A 27,480-nucleotide genomic window follows, 5' to 3' on the forward strand; every position below is an offset into this window, starting at 1 on the left:
GTGACTCTTCCCACCTTCATTTTATTTTCTTTGCAAACAGTGACTCGTCCCACCTTCATTTTTTTTTCTTTGCAAACAGTGACTCTTCCCACTTAAACACATTACCATTCTCATTCCAATGTTTGAACCAAACACACCCTAACTTCATTTATTAGTGTACTACGAAGTACATGTTATTTTTTGCATGTTCATTTTTATTGTATTACCTAAATTTAAACTTATAATATACTAAACGTGAACATTGAATATACTAAAAATTACTTCATTTATCTAATTTTACATGTCATATTTAGTATTTATTGGTCAAACTAACTATTTATTCTTTTCTTATTTTCTTTAGTATTTTTAATTATTTTTAAACTTAATTTTTTTCTGTATAATAATATTTTTAATGTAGTTTCTAAATATATAAATTTTACATACTAATACTAAACTTAATATTGTAAAAATTTGAATTAAAAATAGCTCCAATGAAGTTTTCAATGTAAATCATAATTCATTATTTTTTTTTTTAGTTCTGTTGACTCTGTAACAATGTAATATCTGTTCACACATATGCACAGAGAATTAATGTCCCACACCAAAGTTTAAGCCTGAAATATCTCATTTTGAAAAGTCACAACTATACCGTTCAACAACAAGATCTTTCATAATTCATTATTTCATTGTATAATTAGCCATTTAGCCTACTAATATGAGTCGCCCTGACTCAGCCCGTTATAGTTCCGAGCCCATGTTGACTTAATCCAGCCCACTTAACATCCTTAAATTAAACTCAAATATTTACTTTATGTGGAAATAGTAACCAAACTAAAACGAAAGAAACGAGGTACGAAACTGGACCGCAACATCACTTTCCGGGGTCCCTAAAACCTACTGGACCTATAGCTTTCATTCTCAGGATCTATCCACGTTTCTTTCCAACAATAATTCAAAAATGGACAAAATTTTAAACCATATTTGATCTCTATTACAATATAGACCACTAATACAAATAATACATTAAAAATAAATTTGTTATATAATAAAAATAAACATACAATATACTCAAGATGGTGTATATATATATATATATATATATATATATATCTTATAATGTAACCCATGATTAACACTATATGGATTGAAAATTATCCCAAATTCAGCGTGGAGCCCATTTATAAATGCTAACTCATTCTACTTCAGCCATCTCATCAACACTGGGTAGGGAGCCACTGAGCTTGCTTCTTTTTTTTTTTTTGAATTTGTATGGGTTTTATAAACTACAAAATGAAGGGTATTCTCAAATCAAATCAAATAATGAAAAATATAATGAAACTTTGTGATGTGTGTAATGTATTATTGCTCCAATTTATTAATAGTTAAAAAAGAATTACAATAAAATAAACGAGTCAATCACCCAAATAACTTTCACACATAATTAAATTTAAATTTTCATACTTACTAAGTCAATTACCTTAATAACTAAACTAAGATACTGATCCATTCAATTTAGTAATATGTGCTCAAATATGTATGTAATTTAAAAGAACAAAATGCAATCACATTTACTACGGTTACACCGAGTACTACAAAAACAAGTATATTACAGTACCCAATATAACCTAGATAATATAAGATAATATACATGCAAAACTCCATTATATTATTCTCATAATAATAATATCTATATTTAATTAAGTCAAGTTGAAGAACCACCACGAGCGACCACCGACAGCAGTGCTCTCTTCATGTTCTTTACATAATAAAACCTTCCAAAGCCGCCCTTAGACCTCCGACTCCGGCCACCGAAACACAGCGGCGAAGGTGGAAAATCGCCGGCGGCTGCGGCCGTCTCCCGGTGACTATCATCCCCATACAACTTCTCAAGCTGGAACAGGAAATCCGACCTAGCCCCGTGCCTCCGACCACTGAAATCCCCGGCGGGGGAGGAAAAAGACCGGGATAATTTCCCAGGGAAATTGGAGAGAAAAAGCTTGATCTTCGAGGGCTGTTTTTGCCCGGATTTGAGGGCGGCGGAGCTATGGAGAGAAGGCGGAGGAGTGAGCGGAGGATTGAAGATGCAAGAATCGGCAAGGGCGTGTTTGGGCGTTCCCGGCTGAGATTCCCATTGGAATGGAATGGAACCGGAACATCCTGCGCGGTAGTAGAATCTCAACGAGGAATCTCCGCCGCCGCCGCCGCCTTTGGGTTTCTCCTTGGATAATAGCCTTGAGAAAAACTTGTCATCTGGCTTTATTATCAGAAATTCTTGATCGCCATGGCTACGAGAACTGAACATTTTTTTTGTGTTTTGGGTAATACTTTCTCTCTCAAGTCTCTCTCAACCCTCAAGTCAACTACAATACATAGTTCAAGATCTATGGAGGAGCAAGAAGTGAGAAGGGAACAGTATTTATTTACGGATTGATGACACACCATGCAAATATTTTATATAAATTATATTCTTATTGCATGCCCTGTTGGAATTGGTTACTGGCTAGCAGGACGCTATTCCTAACTTACTCATATATATATATATATATATATATATATATATATATATATATATATATATAGTCATCGCCATAAATAAATAAATAACTTGATAATTGCTCACACATAATATGATAATTACAAGTATGCTGAAATTTTAACTGCAGATACAAAATATATAACTACATATACAGAATTTGAAACTTATTTTTGAACTAGAGTCTACAATACAAAGTAGACTCTGGTCCATTATATCATTTTTCTGGCAATTGAGCACAAAATATTTGATATTGATAGACAAATTTAAAACTTTATAATTATTAAACCAGCTATATATAGGATCAATTTCAGTAGGTTGGGCCAAGTCATCATAAGTTGCAACGTTATTTGAATGTATAACGTACGTAGTAATTCCGAACATTTCAATGGTGATGTCTTTGTCATTCTAAGAATCTTTTAGGTATAAAGCCACTCTCGTTCTAGTACATATATGGGGGATAGGCATATTAGCATATATAGTACATATATGACGTTTTAAAAAGTTACACCTACTTAGTCTTTAGGACATGGTCCGAGTTTAAACTATGGACCATTGGACCGGCTACTATATATATATATATATATATATATATATATATATATATATATATATGACATTTTAAAAAGTTACACCTATTAGTCTTAGGACATGGTCCAAGTTTAAACTATGGACCGGCTTAGAGTGTGATTAAAGAATTGATAATAGGCAATTTAATTATATTGTGCAGTGTTAATCTATTTTGTAAATTAAATTTTCATACATTTTCATTTTTAGTACTCCCCCGTCTCATTTTACGTGTCTGGTTCGGTTAACGACGCTTGATTGATGTTATTTTTAATTAAATTGCTCATAATATTAAGTTTAATATTCATATACAAAATTTATATATTTAGAAACTACACTAAAAGTACTATTAAACACAAAAAAAAAATCAAATTTAAAAATAAGTAAAAAAATAATAAAGAAAATAAACAAAGAAGAAAGAGTTAGTTTGACGAATAGTAAGTATGACATATAAAATGGGACAAATGAAGTATATTAAGTTCATTTTAATGTACTTTTTGTATATTTTTTGGAGGTTTATTTTTAGGGTATTTCAAATCAAAACAAACATATAATGCAATACATTAAAATTAACTTTATAATATATTAAAAATCAGCATGTATGAAAGTCAATATTTATGCAAGAGGAAATATATCCGGTTATAAATCTACATAACTTGATTTAAAGAAACTTATCATAATTCAATTGATTTATGATTTTTTTTTTTGTGAAAGTAATAAATTAAATTCTTCATGTATCATACCGACAAGTAATAACTCGATTTCAAATTAATTATAATTATTGCAATACCAAAACTCTCTAACTATGGTTGAGTACATGCATGCAGTGGGCGGTTGGCAGATCGATTTAGTTAGTTTCCTTTCTTTTCATGGATTTAATGTAAACTCTAATTTAGGCAACAAACGTATAGCTACGTTGCAGCTGAGGATGGAGTAACAGGTAAGAGGTTGGTATGGTGGATGACTCCACCATTTTTGGAAAAGTATTAATTTCCACGGTTAGTTGGTGAAGTTACAACCTTAATTGCTTCAATGCTCTATATACATTATAGAGCATTGAAGCAATGTTCAACTAATATCATTTTTATCTATCTCCTTAACTATATAGTATAGGGCGTATGATTTTATATGTGACGGGTGTATCCTTTCCGAGCGTACGTTCAAGTTTTGTAGATGATGGAAAATATAATTCTCCTTGATGGATTTAATTAATCCGGGGTGACCCGCATTAGTAAACCTGATAAGATTAAGCACTAGACAAGGTAAGAATTGAATTGGACAAAAAATATGTAATAACAGGACAAAACGGATATATCACGGAGATAATATTGTATTAAATCAATATGAATTGCTATTACAAAGAAGATTCACGTAATAATCAAACAAAGGTGTTCTTAAGACAGATCGTGTCTTAATGAGACATGGAGGAGTGTTTTTATATCCTCATTCGGCCCTAACCACTCGCTGAAAGAAGGTAGACGGTTGCAACAGCCTTGGACCGCATTTTAAGCCGAGAGGACCGCTTCAACCAAGATCCCGGGACCTTGGCTAAGCATGGGGCTCGGCCAAGGCGACCCCAGAGGGTCGGCCCATGACCTTGGTCCGGCTGACCTCCATGAGGTCGGCCTAGGTGGCCAAGTCGGACTTGGCCCGCTTCGAGTTCGGGTCGGCCCGTGCTTGGCCTCAGGTCTCCACGACGCCTCCCCCTTAATCCATCATTCGGCTTGCTCCCCAACGGGTCCTCTTATGATTTATCCATCACCCCTTCTGATAATATTTTAAGATAGGGCGAGTGTCTCTTGGTGGTGTTATGTCTCACGGGTTCTAGAGAGATGGTTAGTTAATTTGTTGACGGGTGTTCCAATCATTCAAATAAAAAATAAATGATGATATATATGATAAATTCTTATTTACGGGAAAGTCTTTAGTCATTACCCGAAAAGGATGCTTTTGATGGAATGCGCTTTATACTCCAGTTAGTAAATGACCACAAAAAGGTAAACCAACATAACCTAGGTTGTCCATGCTCATAGGTGCTGTGACCTTTTAGTTAGCAAACTAGTACAAGAGGGTAAATTAAACCACTAATCTAAGTTATTCATAACTGACACTTGGTTACACTCCCATATATATATATGATAACTTGCAAATACATTATGGTCTAGTGGCACTTGGTTGCACTCATATATGTATATGATAACTTGATTAATACAATATTTGATACGAATAATATTTTCTTAAAAACTATAGGGGTTGGTATGTTTAAGAATTAAGATTAAAGACATTTCTTCAAAGTCTTGTTGTATTTAACTATTTAAGGTTATACCGTACCTTATACGGAGTACTTAAAACACGGCCAAGAATAGATTGGTTTCCTACGTGAATATTTCTATATTCTTGAAGAGTGAACTACTCATCGTTAAGCACCATATAGGTAGTACCCACACAAAAAAAGATCACAAATGGTATACATACAGAGAGACACGAATGCGATAAGCCGATAATCTAGAAAAGATTTTATTTGTAGATTACTAAAATATGTTTTAATTTGACATAAATACATTCGAAAATTTTTTTAATTACAAAAACCATTTCAAAACCTTTTTGTTACTTTGTTTTAAAAATTCTCGTACTTGCAACAGATAAGGTGCGCAATTTGTATGTTAAGGTGTGTGAGTTGTGTACTGAAGGTGTGTTATTTTGATGCTTAAGGTGTGTGGTTTGTTTATTAATTTTATAAACAATTTTATGAATTTCTTAGCAATCCTGCACCTGAACATATATAGTAATAACTAATCTCAGTCGTCCAGCACAAGAGTCAATATCTCCTCCACTAAAGCTTGAAAGTTGAACCCACAACCTCTCATATGGGAGTGCAATCAAGTGCTACTAGACCACAATGTATTGACAAAACTTAAAAGTTTAGTAATAATAAAATTCTAGCCTTTGATTTTTTTTTTTTGAAAGATGTAAGTTGTGATTTGTCCAGACTTTTAAAAGCTAAGATCTTACTATTAAAACTGGTAAGTTTGCAATAATAATTATAAAATAAAACTCACTCTTAATATCTTTTGATAATTATAAAATTGATTTAATTTTTTATTAAAATTATTCATATTTTTTACCGGATTACTCTGTTCATGACTTCATGTGCAAATGCAAATTCAGAAAATTCATAGGCACATGCAAATCCAGAAAATTCATGTGGCCGCCCATCATCACATGGCTATCCTCATAGAGTATTACGTTTTTCAGTCCAACGTGCACATGAAAGCTTTAACGTCATCGTTTAAACAATTGCATAAACAATAATCTGTTAATGCCATTGACTTCATTCATCTACACCACACACACACACAATGACATCAATGAAAACAGATGATGACGATTGGTACGGTGCTTACATTTTGTATGTAAATAATATTAAAATTTGAGCGTGTAATTGAGTCTAGTTACCGATTTAGTTCCTAATAACAATATGATAAAACTATCGCCCAACAAAAAAAAATGATATTAGACATGAAATTGAAGTTAAGACAACAAATTAAAAGACGTGCGGGATGTAGGGATATCAATGAGTCAGGGTGATTGGAGGAACGCTACATTCACCATTTGATCCAACTTATACTTTTTCAATCTATTCCACCCCCCAACTAGAATTAGGTGAACTGTATTTTTCAAAATCTATATACCTTGTCTCATCGGGTGCAATTGCCTATTACAAGTATCTACGACTTATTAGTTATACTAAAGCATATAGGGCTGTCAAAGTGGGCTGAAGCCCGCAGCTAGCCCGCACTCGCTCCGCGGTGGGGCGGGTTAGGGCTACAAAAAAGATGGCCGCGAAGGAGCGGGACTAACGGGCTTAGCCCGCTAAGACCCGCGACCCGCGCGGAGTTGCGGGCCGGCCCGCGGCCCGCCTTTATATATATATATATATATATATATATATATATATATATATATATATATACATACACACACACACTGTACACATGAATATAAATATATATTCATGTGTACAGTACGTGAACACATGAACATATATTCATGGGTACACAACACTATAATTTAATTTAACTTTAAAAAAAAAAAAACCAAAAATCATGCGGGTCGGCCCATGGGGCCGCCAACCCGAGTGGGCGGGTTAGGGTTGTATGTATCCTGGCCCGCGGGCCTAACGGGCCAGCCCGCAAAAGCCCGTCGAAATTTAGGTCCGCGGTGGCGCGGGCTGGTCCGCTTTGACAGTACTAAAAACATATATAAAACCTACAATATAAATATTCAAATATAATTATTATTTCTCTGTTAGACTACGAGATGTCTTGAGTATGCTATAATTATAGAAAGTATCTTTAACCCCGTATCACAAACAGACTAATCCCAGTTGACAAAAGTTATAAAAACTTTTGTAATTAAATACGTAGTACATACTAAGGCTATCCTCATTTGTGGGTTTTAAGGAGATTTTGGAATAGTAAAACTATTGGGGTTGAGTTTTCAACAAATGTAGGAAGTATTTTCCAAAAAAAAAAAAAAAAAAACAAATGTAGGAGGTGGTTTTTTTGAAAAATTTTCTCATGCAAAATTGGAGATCTTAGTCATGGAAAATGGGGCCCACTGGGGGAGAATAATCGCGCCTCATGCACTGTGAGGCGCGAGAGGCGGGCGCGTAAATAATTTTTAATTTTTTTCAAATTTTTTATTTTGTTTTATTTTTTTCTTTTCTTTTTTCCTCCACCCTCATATATTATCTTTTCTAATCACATCTATAAAAACTCCTCAAAAAAACCACACCAAAATCTCCACCATTGACTCATTGAGGAATGCCTACTACTTATTTCACTAATTTATATCTACTATACTAATAAGAGCCAAAGAGAGTTAGACCTAAAATGGGTAGAAAAATGGTGGTCAAATTATTTAATCAAATGGATGGTTCAGATGAATTATTTAATCAAATAGATGGTTAAGATAATTCAGATTAATATTATTAATAAAGATTACCTAATTTAACCTTACTTTTATGATTATCCGTTAAGTTTTCCGTTAAATATTCTCTTCTCCGTTAATATTCCGTTAACTTTTAACATACCCATTAATTTCTATAAGAAAGGTCTTAGGTTCGAATCCCATCTCAATCAAATTTGACATAATTAAGTTTCTCACTCTATTTACTCTTATTAAATTAAATAAATTAGTAGCTACAACAAAAAATGATACATATGTATTTCTTTAATTTAGAATTATGTGTCTACAATACCTTTATTTGAAAAAATTATTCATTATCAAAAAATTAAATTAAATAAGAGCAATAATTTCATTAGTTATATTGTCTTTATTTTCTCTCATGCAAAGATTCTTTAATTTACATTCAAATTTATCAATTGATATTCATTACATTGTCCATTATCTTATTTTTACAATATCTTGTAATTAAATATCAAAGTTATAGTACAAAATAATGTTATATATTTATTTACCAAGTATTTTATTAATACTATGAAAAAAAATTTAAAATAATTTGAAACTAATTATATTAACTACTTGGTGATTGGTTGACAAAGAAAGTACTCAAATAACCCAACAAATTGAAGCGGAATCACTCTATTTTACTCTTATTGAATTAAATAAATTAGTAGTTACAATACATATGTATTTCTTTAATACCATGAAAAAATAAAAAAAGAATAGTTTGAAACCAATCATATTAACTACTTGGGGGATTCGTTGACAATGAAAGTACTCAAATAACCCATTACCCAACAAATTGAAGCGATAAACTACCTTTTAACATCTTTGGAATACATAATATTTTAAAGGCTAAAGTGTCATCCCACACCATGAACCATAAGCGATTCTTCATCCTGCACCCTATACTTTCATAAGTGATTATTCGATGCACAAACCATTAAATTTTTTTTCGCCTAGAACTTTTTGCAGATTTCCAGATTACTATGATGACATGACACATGTTATTAGTTGATGTGGACATTCTTTTAAAGTCTAACCCTCAATTTTTTAGTCAACACCCGAGTACACGCCTATACGCACACAAGTAGATTTTGCATACTCGCCAAAATGGGAAGGAGTATATCTCGCTCGCCATCGTACTCTAGGAGGAGACATTCTCGGTCACGATCGCCGGCCAATCACGCCACAGCAACCATAGAAGTTGTTCAAGGACACCTCGCCATCCAAGACATAGAAGAAGCCATTCTCCAACACCGAAACAGCATATGATTCTCCTTCAGCTAAGTCTCGTAGTCCTAGTATTGCATCAGTTGAGCGTAAAAGTGCTGCGAAAAAATTAATAACGATTCGTTGTAATACGAAATGCAGTCTTAGGCAGAGGAGACATGACCTAATGCCATATAGTTACAGCTTACTCATACATGATTCGTTGTAAAATATTTGTATGGTAGTTTCTTGTGTATGAATTGAATTTATACTAAAATATGCCTTTAAACATATTTCTCCTGATTTGAATATGGGAAACAAAAAGGAATGTGGCAGATATCACTGATGAAATAATTGCTTTTAGTCAGTTCTAATCACCTTGGTAATATCATTTGCAACAATGCCATCTTCCATTTGAAGCCAAAGTAGTCAAATAATGGAAGTGGTATGAATCCCTTGGGCTAACTGCAGCCTTAGATGAATTTCTTTGAGATAGGTGATATTAGCTAAATGCATGACCTAATGTCAGATAATTACAGCTTACTGATTCGTTGTAAAATATTTGTAATTGTGTAAAAGAATTTTCTTGTACTTAAGACTGAATCTTTCTAGGCTGCATTTCGTATTGTAGTTTCTAGCATTCATAGAAAACTATTTGAAGATGTTGAAGCTTAACTTCAAAAAGAAAAAGTAGCTGCTCTTAATGAGGCAAGGCTAAAAGAAGAGCAAGCAAGGAAAGAGAGAAATGAACTAGACAAAATGCTTGAGGAGAACCGTAGGAGAGTAGAAGAGGCTCAAAGAAGTGAAGCTCTAGAACTTCAGCGGAAAGAGGAAGAAAGACTGAATGAAAGTGGGGAGAAGGGTGAATAATAATTCAAGCTATGGCAGATTCTGACCAAACGGCAACCGGTGGCTGGAGAAGGTGCTAGAAGAGAAAAAAAAAATCCATCTCATCATAGATTACCGGTAACTTGTAGGTAACCTGCAAAAAGTTCTAAACGAAAAAAATTTAATGGTTTATGCATCGAATAATCACTTATGAAAGTACAGGGTGCGGCATGAAGAATCACTTATGGTTCATGGTGCGGGATGACACTTTAGCCTATTTTAAATTTTCAAATTTTTATTAATTTATTTAATCTTTTTTCTTAAACTAGATATTTCTTTATCAACAATAACTCATTCAACAATAATGGTTGAACCAAATGAACTCCAAGCAGAACACCTAAAGAAAAGTCCATAACTCCTATATCATAATCTCATTGCATGACGTTGTCATCTATGTTACCAACAATAACCGAATTGCAAATAACACACTACCAACAAAAAGGAAGAGAAAAAATAGTAAAGATGAAGACAATGATAATGTTACTCAAAATAGAATTAAGAACACTTAGAAAAATTCAAATTAAAAGTAGTATTTATTTATACTATCATTTTTAGACCAAATATTTAGACTATCGATTTTACAAGGTTGCAAAGTTTTCTATATTATCTTGGATTCATATACTTTGAGTTAGATATTTAAATAAAAAAATTCGACATTCAATTACCCATGTATAAACTTCTCCTATATAATCTTGCATTTATATACTTTCAAATATTTATTTAAATATAAACATTGGACACTAACACATTCGGGCAATGCGCGTATAAAACTAGTATATAATATAAACTTAATGAATGCTCCGAATTTCTTTTTTTTTTTTTTTTAGAATACTCCGAATTTCTTTAGTTGTTGAAAAAAAAAAACAGAAGTATATTACGTGGCATACGAGAAAGAATGTAGAGAAATTAGGATCCTTTTGTCCGCCACGTGTCGCCTCCTCACAAGTCCGTACATTATACTCTTCGCGGGAAATCTTTTGGGCATTTTTACAAAAGGCGCTTCCCCTCCAATAATCGAACCCCCGCGCGCACATTTTGTCACCTTAATGGCGCATATTAGTTCAATGGAAGTGCAAAACCCAGTCATAAATAGCGGCAACACTATTAAAGAATTTATAGAGACAGCTTCAATGTTCAAAGTGACTGCAATTCAATGGCTTACCCCAGGAAAAGAATCCACGCTATACCCATTCGTCGTGGCCCAGACGGCAGTGCTTTTCAAAAATGGTCTTTTTTTTTTTGATTGAATGATTGATATTAATCAGTGCTGGGAATTCATGAATGGTGGTGTGTATTTATAAATGGGTTATCTTTGTTGCAGTGAAAGCTGTGGCCTTTCAGTGGCAATTGCTCTGGCTGACATGCATGAATGTGGGGCGAGAAGGGCTGTCAAGAAGGCCAAAATTCAATGCGAGGGCAAAACCAGGAAAGAACCGACTAAAAATGGCGAAGAAATGAGGTTTCAAGGCCAACCCAGATCAGCATTTCGGTTATTTATGTACGTCATCTTTCCATGTTTAACGTGTGTCTGTCAACTGAGATGCCAATAACATGTTTGATGTAATGCTTCTAACACGGAATCCCATGATTTCTAGGCTGATTGTGTTCATGGTTGCTGTGTTAGTGTTTGTGAGTTGTATTAATGTGTGTTTTTGGAGTGAAGAGGGAAACTATCAGCCACTGCTCGATGGTGTTTAGACGGCTAATGAGTAATGACCACAAAAATATAAATTAACTTAGTTTGTCCATAGTTGATCGACTTAAACCAAAAAGTCTAATAGGCTGTTCCAGAGCTAAAACTTTATTATTATTATTATTTGGGAGATTTTGAGGCTTAAGTTTGTTGCTAATGGGTTGGTGTAGGGAGGAGTTTGTGAAGAAATGCAAAGATGGGAATGAAATTGATGTTGATAGGGGAGGGTTTGAAACATGGAGATGTATGTCAAAAAAGGTATTCATTCTTCTGTGATTAAACGACTTAGAATTATATGGTTATATTTCTCTTATCTTAAATAACCAATGATGTTTCCTTTTGTGTATTTTTTCTATTATTTGTTTGATTCACTCTTAGGAGAGGCAACCCTATGAGCTTCAAGCTCGAAAGATCTGTTCAGCTTACTGGGAATGCTTAATCATGGAGGAGAATAATATGCCACTGGTATAGATGCATATATCCTTTCTCATGCTACTTTTCAAGCATATATCACACATTCACACTATCATCATTTTTTGCGTGGATTTCCAACTTAACAGTGATAACATATAGCCCATAAGATGTAGTTTTCAATTCAATAGCCATCTCTTTGATGATCAGAACCTAAAACTATTGTTCTGTTTTGATAATCAATACCTGTTGTAATGCTGCAATCATCAAATCCATTGAAATTTTAAATTTTTCCATGTACACTGTTCAAGCAAGTCGTTATACTTTCTTACTCTATGCTTGTTGAGTTAATAGTTGTGGGCTTGTTGTCCTAGTCTCACTGTCGCTTCTCATTCCAAAAGTTGATGTTTTCTTTAGTATAAGCAAGAAGAATACGATCCCATATGTTGAGTTTAAGATTCAAACATGAGTTCTCTAACTGAGTAGCCATTTTAGGTGGACGATGAGGCTGATTCAGCCGAGGTTGGCAAGTATGATAAGGTATATATATCTTTATTCTTTCAAGTGTCAATCCATGTATTCTTTCACATTGCTTATGTTACGAAAACTCTGAGTTTCTCTTGCCTCACAGAGCTATAAAGATTACATGTGTTCTGATGATTATGACGATTCTGGTGAATTCTTGAACTTTTATTCAGATGAAAGTGAAGGCCTCAACTCCCATTTAAAATGGTACATAGAATTTCTCCTCCAACTCTCCTTCTACACAAATCTTCAGATTTATCTGCACTTCTGCTATCAACAAACGCAGTTAAACTTGGCTTTCTGAAATAGGAGATTGAAGAACGCGTGGTTGTTTCGTTGAGAAATCTGATTCTTGAAGGTGGTTTTATTCTGTTATTCACACTGCAGCATGGCCATCTGGAATGGCAGATTTATCAGTTTGAACAGAGTTTAAGCAGTGGAAACTATGGTATGATATGGGCAAGTCATTTTGGCTGTTGTAAGTAGTAGTTAGAGATAGGACATTTGACTTGGCATTGAGCCTTCATTTGATGTATTTTGTAAGTAATTGAATGATGTGTTCTGTCTGATTTTGTTGATTATTAACCACAGGCAATTAATGATGCCACATCATTTAAACATATGATAAGCGTAATGCCAGATCAGAATGACTACTTTTTTGGTTGGTTTGGTTTGGTGTAGAGAAAAATGAAATTGATTGTATACTTACTCAAGATATAGTCTTTTTTGGTTTGGTTCATACATTACTCTTAAGATTTGAAATTTATGTAAAAGGCATTACTCAAGTTGGTTGGCAAGATCTTTTTGTGCTTTACATAGAGCAACGGTCAATAAAAAAAAGACTGAGACAGCAAAGGTTCCTGACTCCTGAAGTAAAGTTCTTATACCATTTCGAAACAATTTCAGTCGAATTGGTCAAATAATTGATTTAGTAATTATAAAAGAGTTTATTACCAAAATGGTCTTTTGATTATTGCGAAATTACTAATTTAGTTCTCGATAATTTTTCTTGCCTAATTAAGTCATCGACTTTGAAAATTTTAATCCTTTGTTTATTTTACCGTTTAATATCTGTTAAATTGGGACAAAATTGGTAATTTTATTAGGGTCACACTTGTGTGAGACCGTCTCACGGATCCTTATTCGTGAGATGGGTCGGGTCGGATCAAAACATCATGCAAATGTCATACTTATATGTGCAAATCTCACACTTATATGCTCAAATAAAACACTAATCAAAAATATAATTTTTGTTACTTATAAGAGAAAAAGTAATACATTTTTCATAATAAGTAATGTTGACAAGTGTCTCTCACTTATAAGAGCAAATATAATACTTTTGAGGAAAAATATAATACTTTTAAATCGAAATGTAAAAGTATTGTATTTTCCCTTAAAAATATTACATTTACCCTAATAAGTAACAAAAATTTTATTCCTGATTAGTATTACATTTGAGCATATAAGTATGACATTTGTGCGTATAAGTGTTACATTTACATCTTGATTCGACCAGACCCGACTCGTCTCATGGTGAGACGGGTCACACAAGTTTTTGCCATTTTATTATAGTCAATGAACCATTTTAGTCAAAAATTAATTACCGAAATGGTCAATTGACTATAGCAAAATTATCGATTTGGTTCCGATTTAACGGTTGTTTAACACCAAAATAAACAGAGGGCTAAATCGGTTAAATTTTTCAAAGTCGAGAACTTAATTGGGCAAAAAAAATTTATCAAAGACCAAATTGGCAATTTTGCAATAGTCGAAAGACCATTTCGATAATAAACTCATTATAAAATTACAAATTTGACTCCATGGGAAGGTTGTTAATTGATTTTCTTGGTTTAAATTGGTCCGTTATGGACAACTTAAGTTAATTTATTTCATTGTCATTCTTTGTCACAATGTGAGTTTTACCTAGAACGCACGTTTGAGTAACAACTCCAAATTTTTTATAATTTTTTTTTGTTAAAAAAAATCTACCATTTTACTTTACACAAATATAAATTTTTAAAAAACATTTTTTTTGTAACTGAAAAATTATAACATTCTTAATACAATCATATGCAGTAACGGGTATAATTGCTACCAAATATGGAATACTACTAACACTAATGTTGTAATATGTAATATAACTTGTCATACCATATAATTCGACACTCTCTTCAAAAAAACACAAAATTCGACACTAATCTCAATAAGATTTTTAGAATATTTCATACATTATATTTGTACAAAACAAATACGGAGTACAATTTTCGTGAACGAGAAAAACTGTGCCGCCATTACTCAAAACTATGGATTGAACAAACACGACCAAAAGATTTCACCATTTGACCACTGCTTTTGGACCAATTTTACACTTTTGGGCAGATAGGAAATTGAATGAGGCAGAGAAATGTTTGGGTACTTTGTTGTCATTACAGTCATGAGTACGTGCCAGAATAGCGATTGATTGGATATGCGTTACCCATTGCCTTCATTCTCAACGTATGATTACATGATTCGGTGGGGCTTATAATACTGCTTTGTAACGTTTCACAGGTATATAAATTCACGTTTTCCATTCTCACTTTCCTCCTCTTTCTCGCTCTCTCTCTCTCTATATATATTTATATATGTCTTTGAGCTTCGGATCCATCGGAGCTCTTCTGCACCTCTAGCGCTTTCAAGTATTCTTCTTTCATACCCTTCTCTGTTTCCTTTTGTCTTTTGTTTTTGCAATTTTTGTGAGTTCTGTTGCTTGGTAAATGGTAATGGCTATCATAGATGGGTGATGAATTGTTTGATTTTGCTGTGTTTGTGTAGTGTATGTTTATATATGAGTAATGGGTGCAAGAAAGTTTTAATCTTTGTGAATTATATACGTGAATCATTTTTGTTTTCTCAGATTCTTAGTTTATTTGTTTGTTGTTTCCATTTCAAATTTTGAATGCAGGTTTGCTTGCATTTCTGCTTCTCTTTTGATTGTGGTTTTGTGTTTGTGTTGTTTTCCTTATGCAAATCAGTTCTGGGTTTCAATCATTTGACATGCATTCCAATTGCAACATGCACTTTAGAGAGCCTGGAATTTGAAACCAAAGATTCATATGTAGATTTTTTTTTTTTTTTTAATTCCTTGAGTGACGAGAGAAAATCACAGTCATTGTTGAGGGCCTGCACCATGTAAACCTCGCCTTATAACCCTAACTACTAAAGGACCACAACTCCACAGGGAGATAAATTAACCTAGGTTGCCTGTAGTTGCTGGCTCAAACTAAGAAGGCCAATAGGCCGCTTCCGCAGTGAGTAACCTTGTGGTTACTTTGACCAACTTGGTTGGGGTTGCCCAAAAATGCAAAAGGGGGGTGGGGTGGGGGATAAATGAAGCCAAAATTTGCAACTTTAAGAGATGTTTGGGTGAGTTGAGGAAAGGATGACACAGGGGGATTGTGTACTTTTCGATTTTATTGATTGCATTGTATCTTGCATTATAGAAATCTAACATACACTCTCTTGTGTTCTTCTAAGGTCTATTGCCTCTACACTCTCACAGATTGATTTTCATGGGAACGTGGAAGGATGACGATTATTGCTCATTCTTATCTCAGCAAATTACTTGAGTTTGTTTGCCCATAGAGCTGAAAGCACGGTTTTTGTTCTCGAACCAGCTGAACTAGTTTGTGCTTCCTATTGGGCTGAAACTTGACATTCTTTGTGATAGTTGAACATAGCCCGAAGATCTCCTGCAGTTTAAGTAGAGAACAGTACCGGTAGTTGAGTTGTAGTTCTTGAGGAAACGGAAAGAAAAATGGAGAAAAGAAGCAACGTATTGATGCAGAAATACGAGGTTGGAAGAGTACTAGGTCAAGGCAACTTCGCTAAGGTTTACCATGGTAGGGATATTAAATCTGGACAGAGTGTAGCAATTAAGGTAATTAATAAAGAGAAGGTTATGATAACCGACATGGTCAATCAGACAAAGCGGGAGATATCTGTCATGGGATTGATCAAACATCCGAACATCGTGCAGCTGTATGAGGTAATGGCCACCAAGTCGAAGATTTTCCTCGTGTTGGAGTTTGTAAAAGGCGGTGAGCTTTTCAACAAGGTCGCCAAAGGGAGGCTTAGGGAGAACGTTGCGAGGAAGTACTTTCAACAGCTGATTGATGCTGTTGATCTCTGCCACAGCAGAGGTGTTTATCACCGCGATTTGAAACTGGAAAACCTGCTCCTAGACGAGGACGGGAACTTGAAGGTGTCTGATTTTGGATTGAGTGCATTGGCCGAGTCTAAACAGCAAGACGACTTGCTCCACACCACGTGTGGAACCCCGGCCTATGTTGCCCCCGAGGTGATTTGTAGGAAAGGATACAACGGCGAGAAGGCTGACATTTGGTCGTGTGGGGTGATTTTGTTCATTCTGCTTGCTGGCCATCTCCCGTTTCATAGCTCGAACCTTATGGAGATGTACAGGAAAATAATGAAGGCCGAATACAGATGCCCGAGCTGGTTCCCACAAGAAGTGCGCAAATTGCTGTCGAGGATTCTCGATCCAAACCCCCACACTAGGATATCTATAGCCAAAATCAAGCAACACTCGTGGTTCAAAAGAGGTTTCGAATCTAGAAATGAAAAACACACCCCGGGAGAATTTCAAGCGACTCTCCCAATCCCAAACCCTAACCCTAACCATGTTGTTCTTGATCACACCCCCGAGGAAAAACAAGAAATGGAAAAACATTCTCCTACATACCTAAACGCGTTCGACATCATCTCTCTCTCAACTGGCTTTGACCTGTCCGGTTTATTTGTGAGCCTCGACCAAAAGGAGGAAGTGCAATTCACATCTGTGCAGCCTAGATCAGCTATCACGGGGAAGTTTGAAGAAATTGCTAGGAATCTGAAGCTGGAAGTGACAATAGAGGGAGGGACGAGAATGGTGCTGAAAGGATCTCACGAGGGTGGTGGCAACGTAATAGGATTTGGGGCTCTCTCCATTGATGTTGCGGTTTATGAAATAACATCATCCTTCCATCTAATCGAGATGAAACGATCCAGTGGTAACGTGATCGAGTATCAGAACATGCTCAGACAACAGATCAGACCAGCCCTCGAAGAAATTGTTTGGTCTTGGCAAGGAGAGCAAAATAATCGTAGCGAAATTGCTTTGTAAGTTGATTGTTTCATGCCCTTATTTGTCCTAGGCAGCAGTTTGGAGTGTTATAAACTTATTACTATTATTATGTTGCATTTGTCATTTTCTGATATAAAAACTTCATGTTATGGAACATCACCTTTCTGGTTTTTCTTTGTACTTCAGTTCAGTACCACCTTAGCTTGTTTTTGCATTTTTTTTTGGTATGGTTTAGGAAAAAAATTACAGAATTATTCAAGAATCAGGTTGTTTTGAACTCTTCTTTTACTTTATTCTTGTTCTTTATCATGATAGCTTTCAGTGTCTTTGTTTATGCACTTGTTTCTGATCAATCCCATCAGGCCATCACCTCTGGGACCAATAGATTCTGGGCAATGTTTTTTTTTTTTTTTTTTTTTTTTTTTGAATATGATCTTTAAGTTGAACATTATTGGTGGTTTTGTTTATAAAACGACCGTGAACTCAAAAAAGAAAAAGAAGTTATGCTCTAAATCTTGTATGGTTGGTGCAAAAAAAGAAAAGAAGTTATGCACTAAATCTTGTATGGTTGGTGCAATTAAGTGAGCAAACGCTTCATATTTAATAGTATGCTTGTTGCTCTATTTAGAAGGTTTGAATTTGAAACTTTACTTGAGGGAACTAAGTTAATAAGAGGAAACTAGGCTATCAATTCAAGCAACCATATTGAAAGAAAAAATTGATTCCCTAACAATCAATAATCTATTGTCATTATGTTAGTGGATAAAAAGTATAATTCTAAGACTTTAGAACATTCCCAACAATGACATAAATAAAAAATTTTTTCTTTCTATAACTCATGTGGAAGAAAGAGAGAGTATGAGAGATGAGAGAGGGGATACTGCATAGATTATTATTTTTTTGGCCCAATGGACACATTAAGATAACAGTCATCCTTACATAATCTCAAATACTCTGTCATGTAAGGGCCTTAAGATTAGTAATTTAACCTTTTGGGGAAGGACAGTCGTCACACTTTTTCTTTATTAGGATCAAAGAAAAAAAATAAGAAAAAAACTCAATTAAACTTGCTATTGCTGGCTATATTCTTAGTTTAACTTCTAAAAATAAGTAAAAAGTATCAAATATGCCCCTAAGTCGAGGGAACAATACACTTTTGCCAAAGAGGATAGCAGTGTGAACAAAATTAGTGGGTTGGTTTGTGTAGGAGTCAACATAGTCACACTACATGGACATAATGTCGCCATGTCGGCCATATTGGTAGATCATAGGCACAATTCTTGAAGGTGGAAGAACTATGTATGCATTTTATTAAAGTGTTGGGATAATTATCTTCCACTTAGTAAATTAGGTTTAGTTGAATATATTATTCTTTAACAATTGGACAACTTACAATATGAAAACCTACCCTCAATGAATGCCTTAGCCAAAATTAGTAATGCGGTATATGTGTCAACAATTTAAATTACGATCAGCATGCAAGATGAGAAAGGTCGTCTTAATTTTATCAAGTTTAGTGGCTCTGTCCGAATGACTATTGCAACTCGAGTTGAACTACCCAAATTAAAACTTTAATTTGCGATATTACTTAACTATTTCTAGTTAAGTATTTAACTTGTTACTCTTTATATATTATTACGTATTAAGACTAATACGTTAGGATTGAAATATTCATCATAAACAAATTAATTAATTACTCTTTTATAATTTAACTTGTCATCTAATCAAGTTTATAATTTTGTCAATATATCTTGATGGGTTATTTACCCTATTTGTCAATATATACATCTTATTTTAACATAAAAACATAGTATAGTATTTCTTCATTCATCCCTTTCTTATAAAGAAATCAAATTAAATTGTGAGGAATTAGGGTTACTTGACTTTTTATTTTTTAATTTATTTAAAAATTTTGTTTAATAAAATCACACACATACACACACTAGATATTATTAAATTGATAATGTCAATAGTATTCGATACAATTTTCATAGTGATAATTTAAGTTAATTCAAAGGATACTGTTGTTGTTTAATTTGCGTTTATTGATTTAAGAGATCAAAATGACTAAAAAATAAATATAAAAATAGTGACATTTTCAAAGATACACGGGCACGATTCATATAAAATATATTCGTCATAAGTGACAAATTGCAAAAAGCCAAACAGAAGGCCTGACTACGCAACCATCGCTACCATTCAAAGTTTTAATTTTGTGATAGGGATAAGCATTTATCTATTTATCCTTTAATTTGCTCTCACTTTTTTTTTTTGGTAATATTTCTTTTTCTTTTTTTTTTCTTTATTTCCCAATAATTTATTTTTGATTTTTTTTTAAACGACATGACTGGCATCACTTGAATCTAGTCATGGAATTAATTTCACTACTTATTATCAGACAGTATAAGTCAATTAGGAAACTTAAACAGAATTGTAATTCAAGAATGACTATACAATTTCAAGAAACTTGATATATTTAATTTTTTGCCTAACGATAAAATTTGTAACCACTATTTGAGGATGTATACGGAATAAACCTTAGTCTGGAGTAATATCACATAAATCACATTAGAAAAATTCTATACGACATGCTCGACTAGTATGATGCTAAAAAATTTTATGATATATTTAAGATTTAATAAGTCCCCTAGCTAACACTAGTTACAAGTCATGTATTTTAAAATAAAATTTGATGAAAATGTAACGTAGGACAAGTCGCATTTTTTCATGTCGTTGTTATGACGTACATTGTTGTGCCATGAATAGAGGCACAGATGTGATTGGAGAAGATATCTTCATTATATAAAACGTTATTATTATTGTTATTGTTTATTATATTATGATGGTGAAACTCTTTCACACGTCTTCATCACACTCATTCGTATGTATGCATATATCACGTTGTATAGTTTTATATCTATAAAATCCACATCGAATTGTGGAATAATTATATGGTCAGAATTAATTATTACAAAAATTATAAAAAAAAAAAATTATCTCAAGGACAATAGACACCGTAAAATCAATGACTAACCACAAAACCCTTACGTATCTTGGAAGATATCTATAAAATCCACATCGAATTGTGGAACTTTTTTTTTTTGGGATAAATCTGCAGGATCTTTCTCCACCCGTATAACGGACCCTAAGAATCGAACCAGAGTTCTCTCAACATTCTTCACAAAGAGAACGCACTTGCCACTTGAACTACCCCATTACGTTAAAATGCAGCTATATATAAAATTACACCTTTAAATTGTGATTTTATTGAAGATAATATTGATCCAATTTCAAAGTTCAAGAAAATATAGGATGTCAAATCAGAAAAAGACATAATTTTACATTCACAGGAGAAACTATACACTGAGGCAAAACATATGCACTCGAAGAGGGAAAATGTGCACTTGAATAAGAAAAAATGTACATGAGAAGACAAAGAACATCTGAACTAACTTACACAAATTTACTGTAATGTCACCACATTTTTTTCAATTGCTTTCATTTTAGACCCTTGATATTTTGAATGGACGAATGAAATTAGTTTAATTTGCACATTTTTGTGAGATTACTAGTTCTAATTTGAATCTGATATATATAGGGGCGGACCACAATAGGACAGTGGAGGCAATTGAAGTACCTTAGAGACATTAATTTCATATTCATAGGTGTTACGTTATGCTTGAAATACCCGTCTATTTTTTATTTTTTATTTTACTTCCCTACACTACACCCTAGAGATTAAATGAAGTTAATAATAGCGTGGAATATATGAATCAATATGACTCACGCTTCTTTCTTTTTTCCTTTTCATTTACATATATATAACATTTTAAAGTTTTTTAAAATTTCACATTTTCATCCTACTCAAGTATATTTTTGGCTCCGTCCTTAACTGTCACGTAGTCAATCAAGAAATTCTATTATAATTTACATTGTATTTTGTATTTGAACATTATTATAAGCATTTAATATTTTGTCATTGATATTTCTAATGTCATTTAAACTTCGCCCTCACCCAACAGATTTTATGGGTCCGCCCCTATGTATATATGTTTGTATATTAAAAATAAAAAATTTAAGAAGTCAAATGATCATCAATTTGGCTTACGCTGGAGAGGAGAAACTGTGACAAGACCCATCAAGGTTGAATTCCATTATTTCAACGTAACCTGCATACAAAAATTATATGGATTCATATTATAATTAGAGAAGGATAACTGAATAATTAATCACAAATATTCACACCAATAACAAATTGAAGAGCCATGTGAACGAATTGAACACGTACAAGCTGCTTAATAAATATAATCGTTAGTAATATTGTTACAATATTTGACTTTGACAAAAATATCGAGACATATAAAGAGTTGACTTGTTAAATAAATTAAATATCAGATTAATTTCTTTGAGAGCATATTAATGAGTTAAGACACTAAACACTCATAAAAATACACATGCACTGGTGCACATAAAGATGTGTTTGGTAAATAACTATTAGCTGATATTTCTGATAGCTGTTGTTAGTTGATTAAGTTAGTAGGTTTGACTAGTTAATAGTATTAGCTGATTGTATTTACTAAAAAAAAGTATTAGCTGATTGTAGAAAGATGTTTGGTACATTAGTTGATAGCTAATTACATGCAAAATAAATTTCTCAAAAAACTGTTTTGAACTAAAATTTTGAAACAATAAGTTGTTGCATACAACTAATAAATCAAACACTTATATTACTCCGTAGTTTTTTAACCAAGTCAAACAGCTAATAATGGTCAAATATAATAAGCTAAAATTGACATGTTACCAAAGGGTCAACATCTAAAGTAGTTAGTTGTAACGTCTGTGTATATAATATTATATATACTTTACGATTACTGATGAAGATTTTTTTGAATTAGCAAAATGTTTAAAGTAATCTTGACGTGATTACTACACACAATAATTCCGAAGAAGATATTTTTGTGGCTTTGTATATTTTTCTCCAAGTGAATGCATGTGTGAAAGGAAGTTGCATCTTTGCTTAGAAAAGTGATAACAAAAAAAGGAGACAAGTGCTTCCGTGAAGGACTTTTACAAGTTACATCCTCGTCGTCGTCATCGAGTCAACCCTGTTGTATGAAAGGAAGCTGCAGCTATTTGTGCGTTGTGTTGTTTATTTAATTTGTTGTAAGTACCTATAATTATATTTCATCATTAAATAACTATATGTGAATAAGTAATTGATTTAATTTTATTTTAGATTGGAAATATATCTCCCTCCCTAAAGGTTGGTTTTTTGTACTGTGCATGCGAAAGGCTTCGTACTGATTCTTGATCAACTGACGAGGTTTGAACCCATGACCTCTAGCATAACAGCATAAGTACCAACCCATTAAGTCACTATGCTTCCATAATCCATTACAAGCGGAAGCCATGGCGTGTGGAGAAGCACTATCTTGGCTTAGAAGAGCTGGCTTTCGAAGAGTACAGATTCAAATGGATTGCATTGAACTTTTCTTTAGATTATCTAGACCAGTTTTTTATTTATCTTACGTTGGTTCCCTTATTTGTATGTGCAAACAATTATTTTCCTATTTTTATTTTTGCTCAGTTAGTCATGTCCGTAGGGATGCGAATCGTCTGGCCCACACCATGGACAAGGTGCTATTCCTTCGGCCTGTTTGGCCTCTTTGCTGATTTAATATAGTTACCGAGTTATTTTGAAATTTTGATATAATTTCTTTCAAAAAGAATAATTGATATAATTTTGTGTATAGCTTGTGTTATGGTTATGGTGCACAAGATAATACAACTACAATGATAATCACTGTCAAGTCACATGGTATATATCATAACGTAATATGGATGCTCAATACATAACATAATTTATTTAGTCTGCAAATAACACATAAACATATAGGTATAAGAATCATTCTCGATCATCCATTTTTGAGTAGTATAAAATTTTTCTAAGATGAATAAATTGTTAGGAAGTATTAATTTTTAATTGGGTAAATAATATGTCACACTACATCATTTGTACTAAATGTAATATGATGTATACTAATTCATTTTTTAATCATAAAATTATTTCCATCATTTTCTATGTGCTTTAGTGGGTAGATATTTTAGGTATTGTCATGCTGTCAACTATTATTGAATTAACGGCTAAAAGATGTGTAATTAAGATTCTTCCTTTGAATGTATGAACGCAGAAATAGATACCTAATCCAAATGGAATCTGTGTTCTTCATCCTTAAACATCACTCTCCTTAAAATAAAAATCCTTAAACAAGCATCCAAACAAGCCTCAACCTCAAATTCATCAATCAATTCTGTTGATTACACTGATATTCGCATTTACAATATGAGACTAATCTAATTGAATCTCAATCAGGTCTATTAATTTTATTACAGGTATTCATTCGATTAATAACCAAATTAAAATTTTAAATACTTTAATCATTAACTGGACCAAAATTCCTATTTCCGAATGAATCGAACTAAAAAAAAATTGGTGATTTGGTTGTTAACCAATTAACTGAAAAAACTAATCTAATAGTATTATTTATGAATTATGTAATTCGGTTAACTGACACATGAAAAGGACCTAGGGTAGTCAAGAGCGGGCGAGCAAGCACTTGAAAATTGCTCTAATCGAGAAGTACAACAAATGCAAATTTTGAGAACACAAAAGTATAATTTGACAGAAAAATTGAACCCCAAACATTTTGCCACAGGGTGTATTTATACATCTAATATTCTAATATGCCAATAAATGAATCCACAAATGCTTCTAACTATTACACAAAAATTTAGTAAGAAAACCGTAATCATTTAAGTGCCTTCATTATTGGGAGAGTAAATCCAGGAAATTCAGGAATTAATTGCATTTAGTTTATAACCGCTACATCATTTGGCTAGCAAGCCCAACTACTTCAAGCAATTCGATCTACCGAATAGCAACTCTCTTAAAAATATTATTGTATATTTCAATCATCTCAAACTTATTCTATTAAAATTCTGTATTTTATCAATTCCTAACTACTTCATGTAACCTTACTTTTATAAGTCATATTCTAACGAGGATTATTTTTTGTATCCTTATAAATTATCTCTTCTATCCTTATAAATACTGTTTTGTTAATTATTGTAATGTGAAAATCATTTAAATTACATTAAAATAAAATAGATTGCCAAAGTTTGCCGTTGACCAGTCATCGTGTATATATATAATGCTGAGTATACGGCACCCAAAAATATTTTAAGCCAAAACGATCGCACAGAAAATTCATTCCCCAATCTATAATGGACTTGGAAGCCGGAGATAGAGCACCGCCAGCAGAGGCGGCGTCGGCGCCGGCGCCGGGAACAGAAAATTCTCCGGTGAAGCGGCTGAACGCGTTCGTCGCGAAAAGCAGAGTCGGCAAGCGGTTCAAGCTGAACGAGCGGAACTCCACCTTCACGACGGAGCTCCGCGCCGGCACCGCCACGTTTCTTACCATGGCCTACATCCTCGCCGTGAACGCCTCCATATTGTCCGATTCCGGCGGCACGTGCTCAGTCTCCGATTGCGTTCCTCTCTGTTCCGATCCAACAATTTCTCCCTCCAACTGCACCGGAAGCCCTAATTTCCGCCTAGTCCCGCCCGACGAGTCGTGCAAGTTCAACCCGGTAAATCCGGGCTACGCCGCGTGCCTGGAAAAGACGCGGAAAGATCTGATCGTCGCCACCGCCGCCTCGTCGCTGATAGGGTGCTTGATCATGGGCGTTTTCGCGAATTTGCCCCTCGCATTAGCGCCCGGAATGGGGACCAACGCCTACTTCGCCTACACCGTCGTCGGATTCCATGGCTCCGGCAACGTCTCGTATCAAAGCGCGTTGGCCGCCGTTTTCATCGAAGGTCTCATATTCCTTGCTATCTCCGCCGTCGGTTTGCGCGCCAAGCTTGCCAAACTCGTCCCTAAACCCGTCCGAATCGCTTCCTCCGCCGGTATTGGACTTTTCTTGGCCTTCATCGGCTTGCAGAACAACCAGGGAATCGGCTTAGTAGGTAAGAGATCCAGATTAAAATACTAAATTATTTATTAATTACACTATTAACTAAAAGTGTAATCTGGATTATTACACTTCAGTTAAATTACATAAAAATCTAATCTGATAGTTAGATTATTACACATGAGTTAAATTACATAAAAGTTTAATCTGATGGTTAGATTATTACACAGCAGTTCAATTGCATAAAAGTTTTGTAATCTAATAGTATAGTTGTGACTTCTAAGGTCTCAGGTTCAAACTTCAGTTTCTTCGTAAAAGAGTCAATAATACTAAAAAATTAATAAATTACTATAACTCAATAATTTATAAAAGATAGTGGTTGTTTGGACTCATTTATTAATTAATCTCATTTATTAATTAATTACATATAGTACGGAGTATATAACTAATAAGAATATTTCTTTTAAATAATTTTAGGTTTTAGCTCTTCTACACTGGTGACGCTCGGAGCTTGTCCGCGCTCAGCACGTGCGGCTCTGGCGCAGGTGGTGACGTCAGCGAACGGTACTGTTTCTCTTCTTCCCGGCGGGACTGTCTCCGGCGACATACTCTGTTTGCATGGCCGCATGGAGAGCCCGACGTTCTGGCTGGCGATAGTTGGATTCGTGATTATAGCTTATTGTTTGGCTAAGAACATAAAGGGGGCCATGATTTACGGCATCATTTTCGTGACGGCGGTTTCCTGGTTCAGAAACACCAGAGTTACCGCTTTTCCGGACACTCCGGCCGGGGACTCTGCGTTTAAGTATTTTAAGAAAGTTGTTGATGTTCATAAAATCGAGAGCACGGCGGGGGCTCTGAGCTTCAAGGACATCGGAAAAGGGCATTTCTGGGAAGCGTTAGTGACGTTTCTCTACGTGGACATATTGGACACGACCGGGACTTTATATTCCATGGCGCGTTTCGCCGGATTCACCGACGGGAACGGTAACTTCGAGGGGCAATACTTTGCGTTCATGTCCGACGCGTCGGCGATAGTGGTGGGATCGTTACTGGGGACGTCGCCGGTGACAGCGTTTATCGAGTCGTCGACTGGGATACGGGAAGGGGGGCGGACGGGGCTGACGGCGTTAACGGCGGGGTGTTATTTCTTCCTAGCGTTCTTCTTCACGCCGTTATTAGCGTCGATTCCGGCGTGGGCGGTGGGGCCGCCGTTGATTCTGGTGGGCGTGTTGATGATGAAGGCGGTGGTGGAGGTTGATTGGGATGATATGCGGCAGGCGATACCGGCGTTTGTAACGTTGATTTTAATGCCGTTGACTTATTCTATAGCGTATGGATTGATAGGCGGCATTGGGACTTACATTGTGTTGCACTTGTGGGATTGGAGTGTGGGGTTGTTGAGGAATTTTGGGATAGTTCAGGGGGCTAATAGCAAACAAACAAATTCTTCTTGAGTTGGTTATATAGGTTTTTCTTTATTCCATTAGAATAGTTTTTGCTTTATGCATTTTGTCATTGGCAGTCCAAATAGTAATCTTGTGTTATAACACACCTATAAACCTTTGACATTGACAATTGATATATATATTCATTATTGCCTATAAT

At 34.4% G+C, this 27,480-nt stretch overlaps 4 protein-coding genes across 7 annotated transcripts; 3 read left to right on the forward strand and 1 right to left on the reverse strand.

Moving 5' to 3' along the window:
• Positions 1-1,681: 1,681 nt before the first annotated feature.
• On the reverse strand, positions 1,682-2,281 carry LOC115999585. Its single transcript, XM_031239425.1, has one exon. The coding sequence runs from the start codon at positions 2,279-2,281 to the stop codon at positions 1,682-1,684; it is 600 nt and encodes a 199-aa protein (XP_031095285.1).
• Positions 2,282-11,176: 8,895 nt separating this feature from the next.
• LOC116000408 (high mobility group B protein 7) lies at positions 11,177-13,375 on the forward strand. 4 transcript variants are annotated; one of them, XM_031240489.1, is made up of 7 exons: positions 11,177-11,374; positions 11,469-11,645; positions 12,011-12,098; positions 12,219-12,305; positions 12,747-12,791; positions 12,883-12,983; positions 13,086-13,375. In XM_031240489.1, exons 1-7 carry the CDS (start codon positions 11,301-11,303, stop codon positions 13,114-13,116), a joined length of 603 nt encoding a protein of 200 aa, XP_031096349.1. In that variant the 5' UTR covers positions 11,177-11,300; the 3' UTR covers positions 13,117-13,375. The 4 variants fall into 4 exon arrangements, with proteins under 4 accessions (XP_031096349.1, XP_031096350.1, XP_031096348.1 ...); XM_031240490.1 differs by having other exon boundaries at positions 12,950-12,983; XM_031240488.1 differs by having other exon boundaries at positions 12,883-13,375.
• Positions 13,376-15,375: 2,000 nt separating this feature from the next.
• Positions 15,376-18,186, forward strand: LOC115998263 (CBL-interacting protein kinase 18-like). Its single transcript, XM_031237784.1, has 2 exons — positions 15,376-15,454; positions 16,293-18,186. The coding sequence occupies exon 2, from the start codon at positions 16,573-16,575 to the stop codon at positions 17,935-17,937; it is 1,365 nt and encodes a 454-aa protein (XP_031093644.1). The 5' UTR covers positions 15,376-15,454; positions 16,293-16,572; the 3' UTR covers positions 17,938-18,186.
• Positions 18,187-25,152: 6,966 nt separating this feature from the next.
• LOC115999203 (adenine/guanine permease AZG1-like) lies at positions 25,153-27,479 on the forward strand. Its single transcript, XM_031239014.1, has 2 exons — positions 25,153-25,927; positions 26,350-27,479. Exons 1-2 carry the CDS (start codon positions 25,183-25,185, stop codon positions 27,327-27,329), a joined length of 1,725 nt encoding a protein of 574 aa, XP_031094874.1. The 5' UTR covers positions 25,153-25,182; the 3' UTR covers positions 27,330-27,479.
• The last annotated feature ends 1 nt before the right edge of the window (position 27,480 follows it).

This window comes from Ipomoea triloba, chromosome 12 (genome assembly GCF_003576645.1).
Source record: "Ipomoea triloba cultivar NCNSP0323 chromosome 12, ASM357664v1".
Lineage (NCBI taxonomy): Eukaryota > Viridiplantae > Streptophyta > Magnoliopsida > Solanales > Convolvulaceae > Ipomoea > Ipomoea triloba.

Excerpts from the sequence above, each read along its gene's own strand:
- LOC116000408 (XM_031240488.1), top strand. The coding sequence starts at position 11,301 with ATGGCTTACCCCAGGAAAAGAATCCACGCTATACCCATTCGTCGTGGC. Across the intron at positions 11,646-12,010 it reads TCAGCATTTCGGTTATTTAT|GGAGGAGTTTGTGAAGAAAT; the intron begins GTACGTCATCTT and ends GGGTTGGTGTAG. Across the intron at positions 12,099-12,218 it reads GGAGATGTATGTCAAAAAAG|GAGAGGCAACCCTATGAGCT; the intron begins GTATTCATTCTT and ends ATTCACTCTTAG.
- LOC115999585 (XM_031239425.1), bottom strand. The coding sequence starts at position 2,281 with ATGTTCAGTTCTCGTAGCCATGGCGATCAAGAATTTCTGATAATAAAG.
- LOC115998263 (XM_031237784.1), top strand. The coding sequence starts at position 16,573 with ATGGAGAAAAGAAGCAACGTATTGATGCAGAAATACGAGGTTGGAAGA.
- LOC115999203 (XM_031239014.1), top strand. The coding sequence starts at position 25,183 with ATGGACTTGGAAGCCGGAGATAGAGCACCGCCAGCAGAGGCGGCGTCG. Across the intron at positions 25,928-26,349 it reads CCAGGGAATCGGCTTAGTAG|GTTTTAGCTCTTCTACACTG; the intron begins GTAAGAGATCCA and ends AAATAATTTTAG.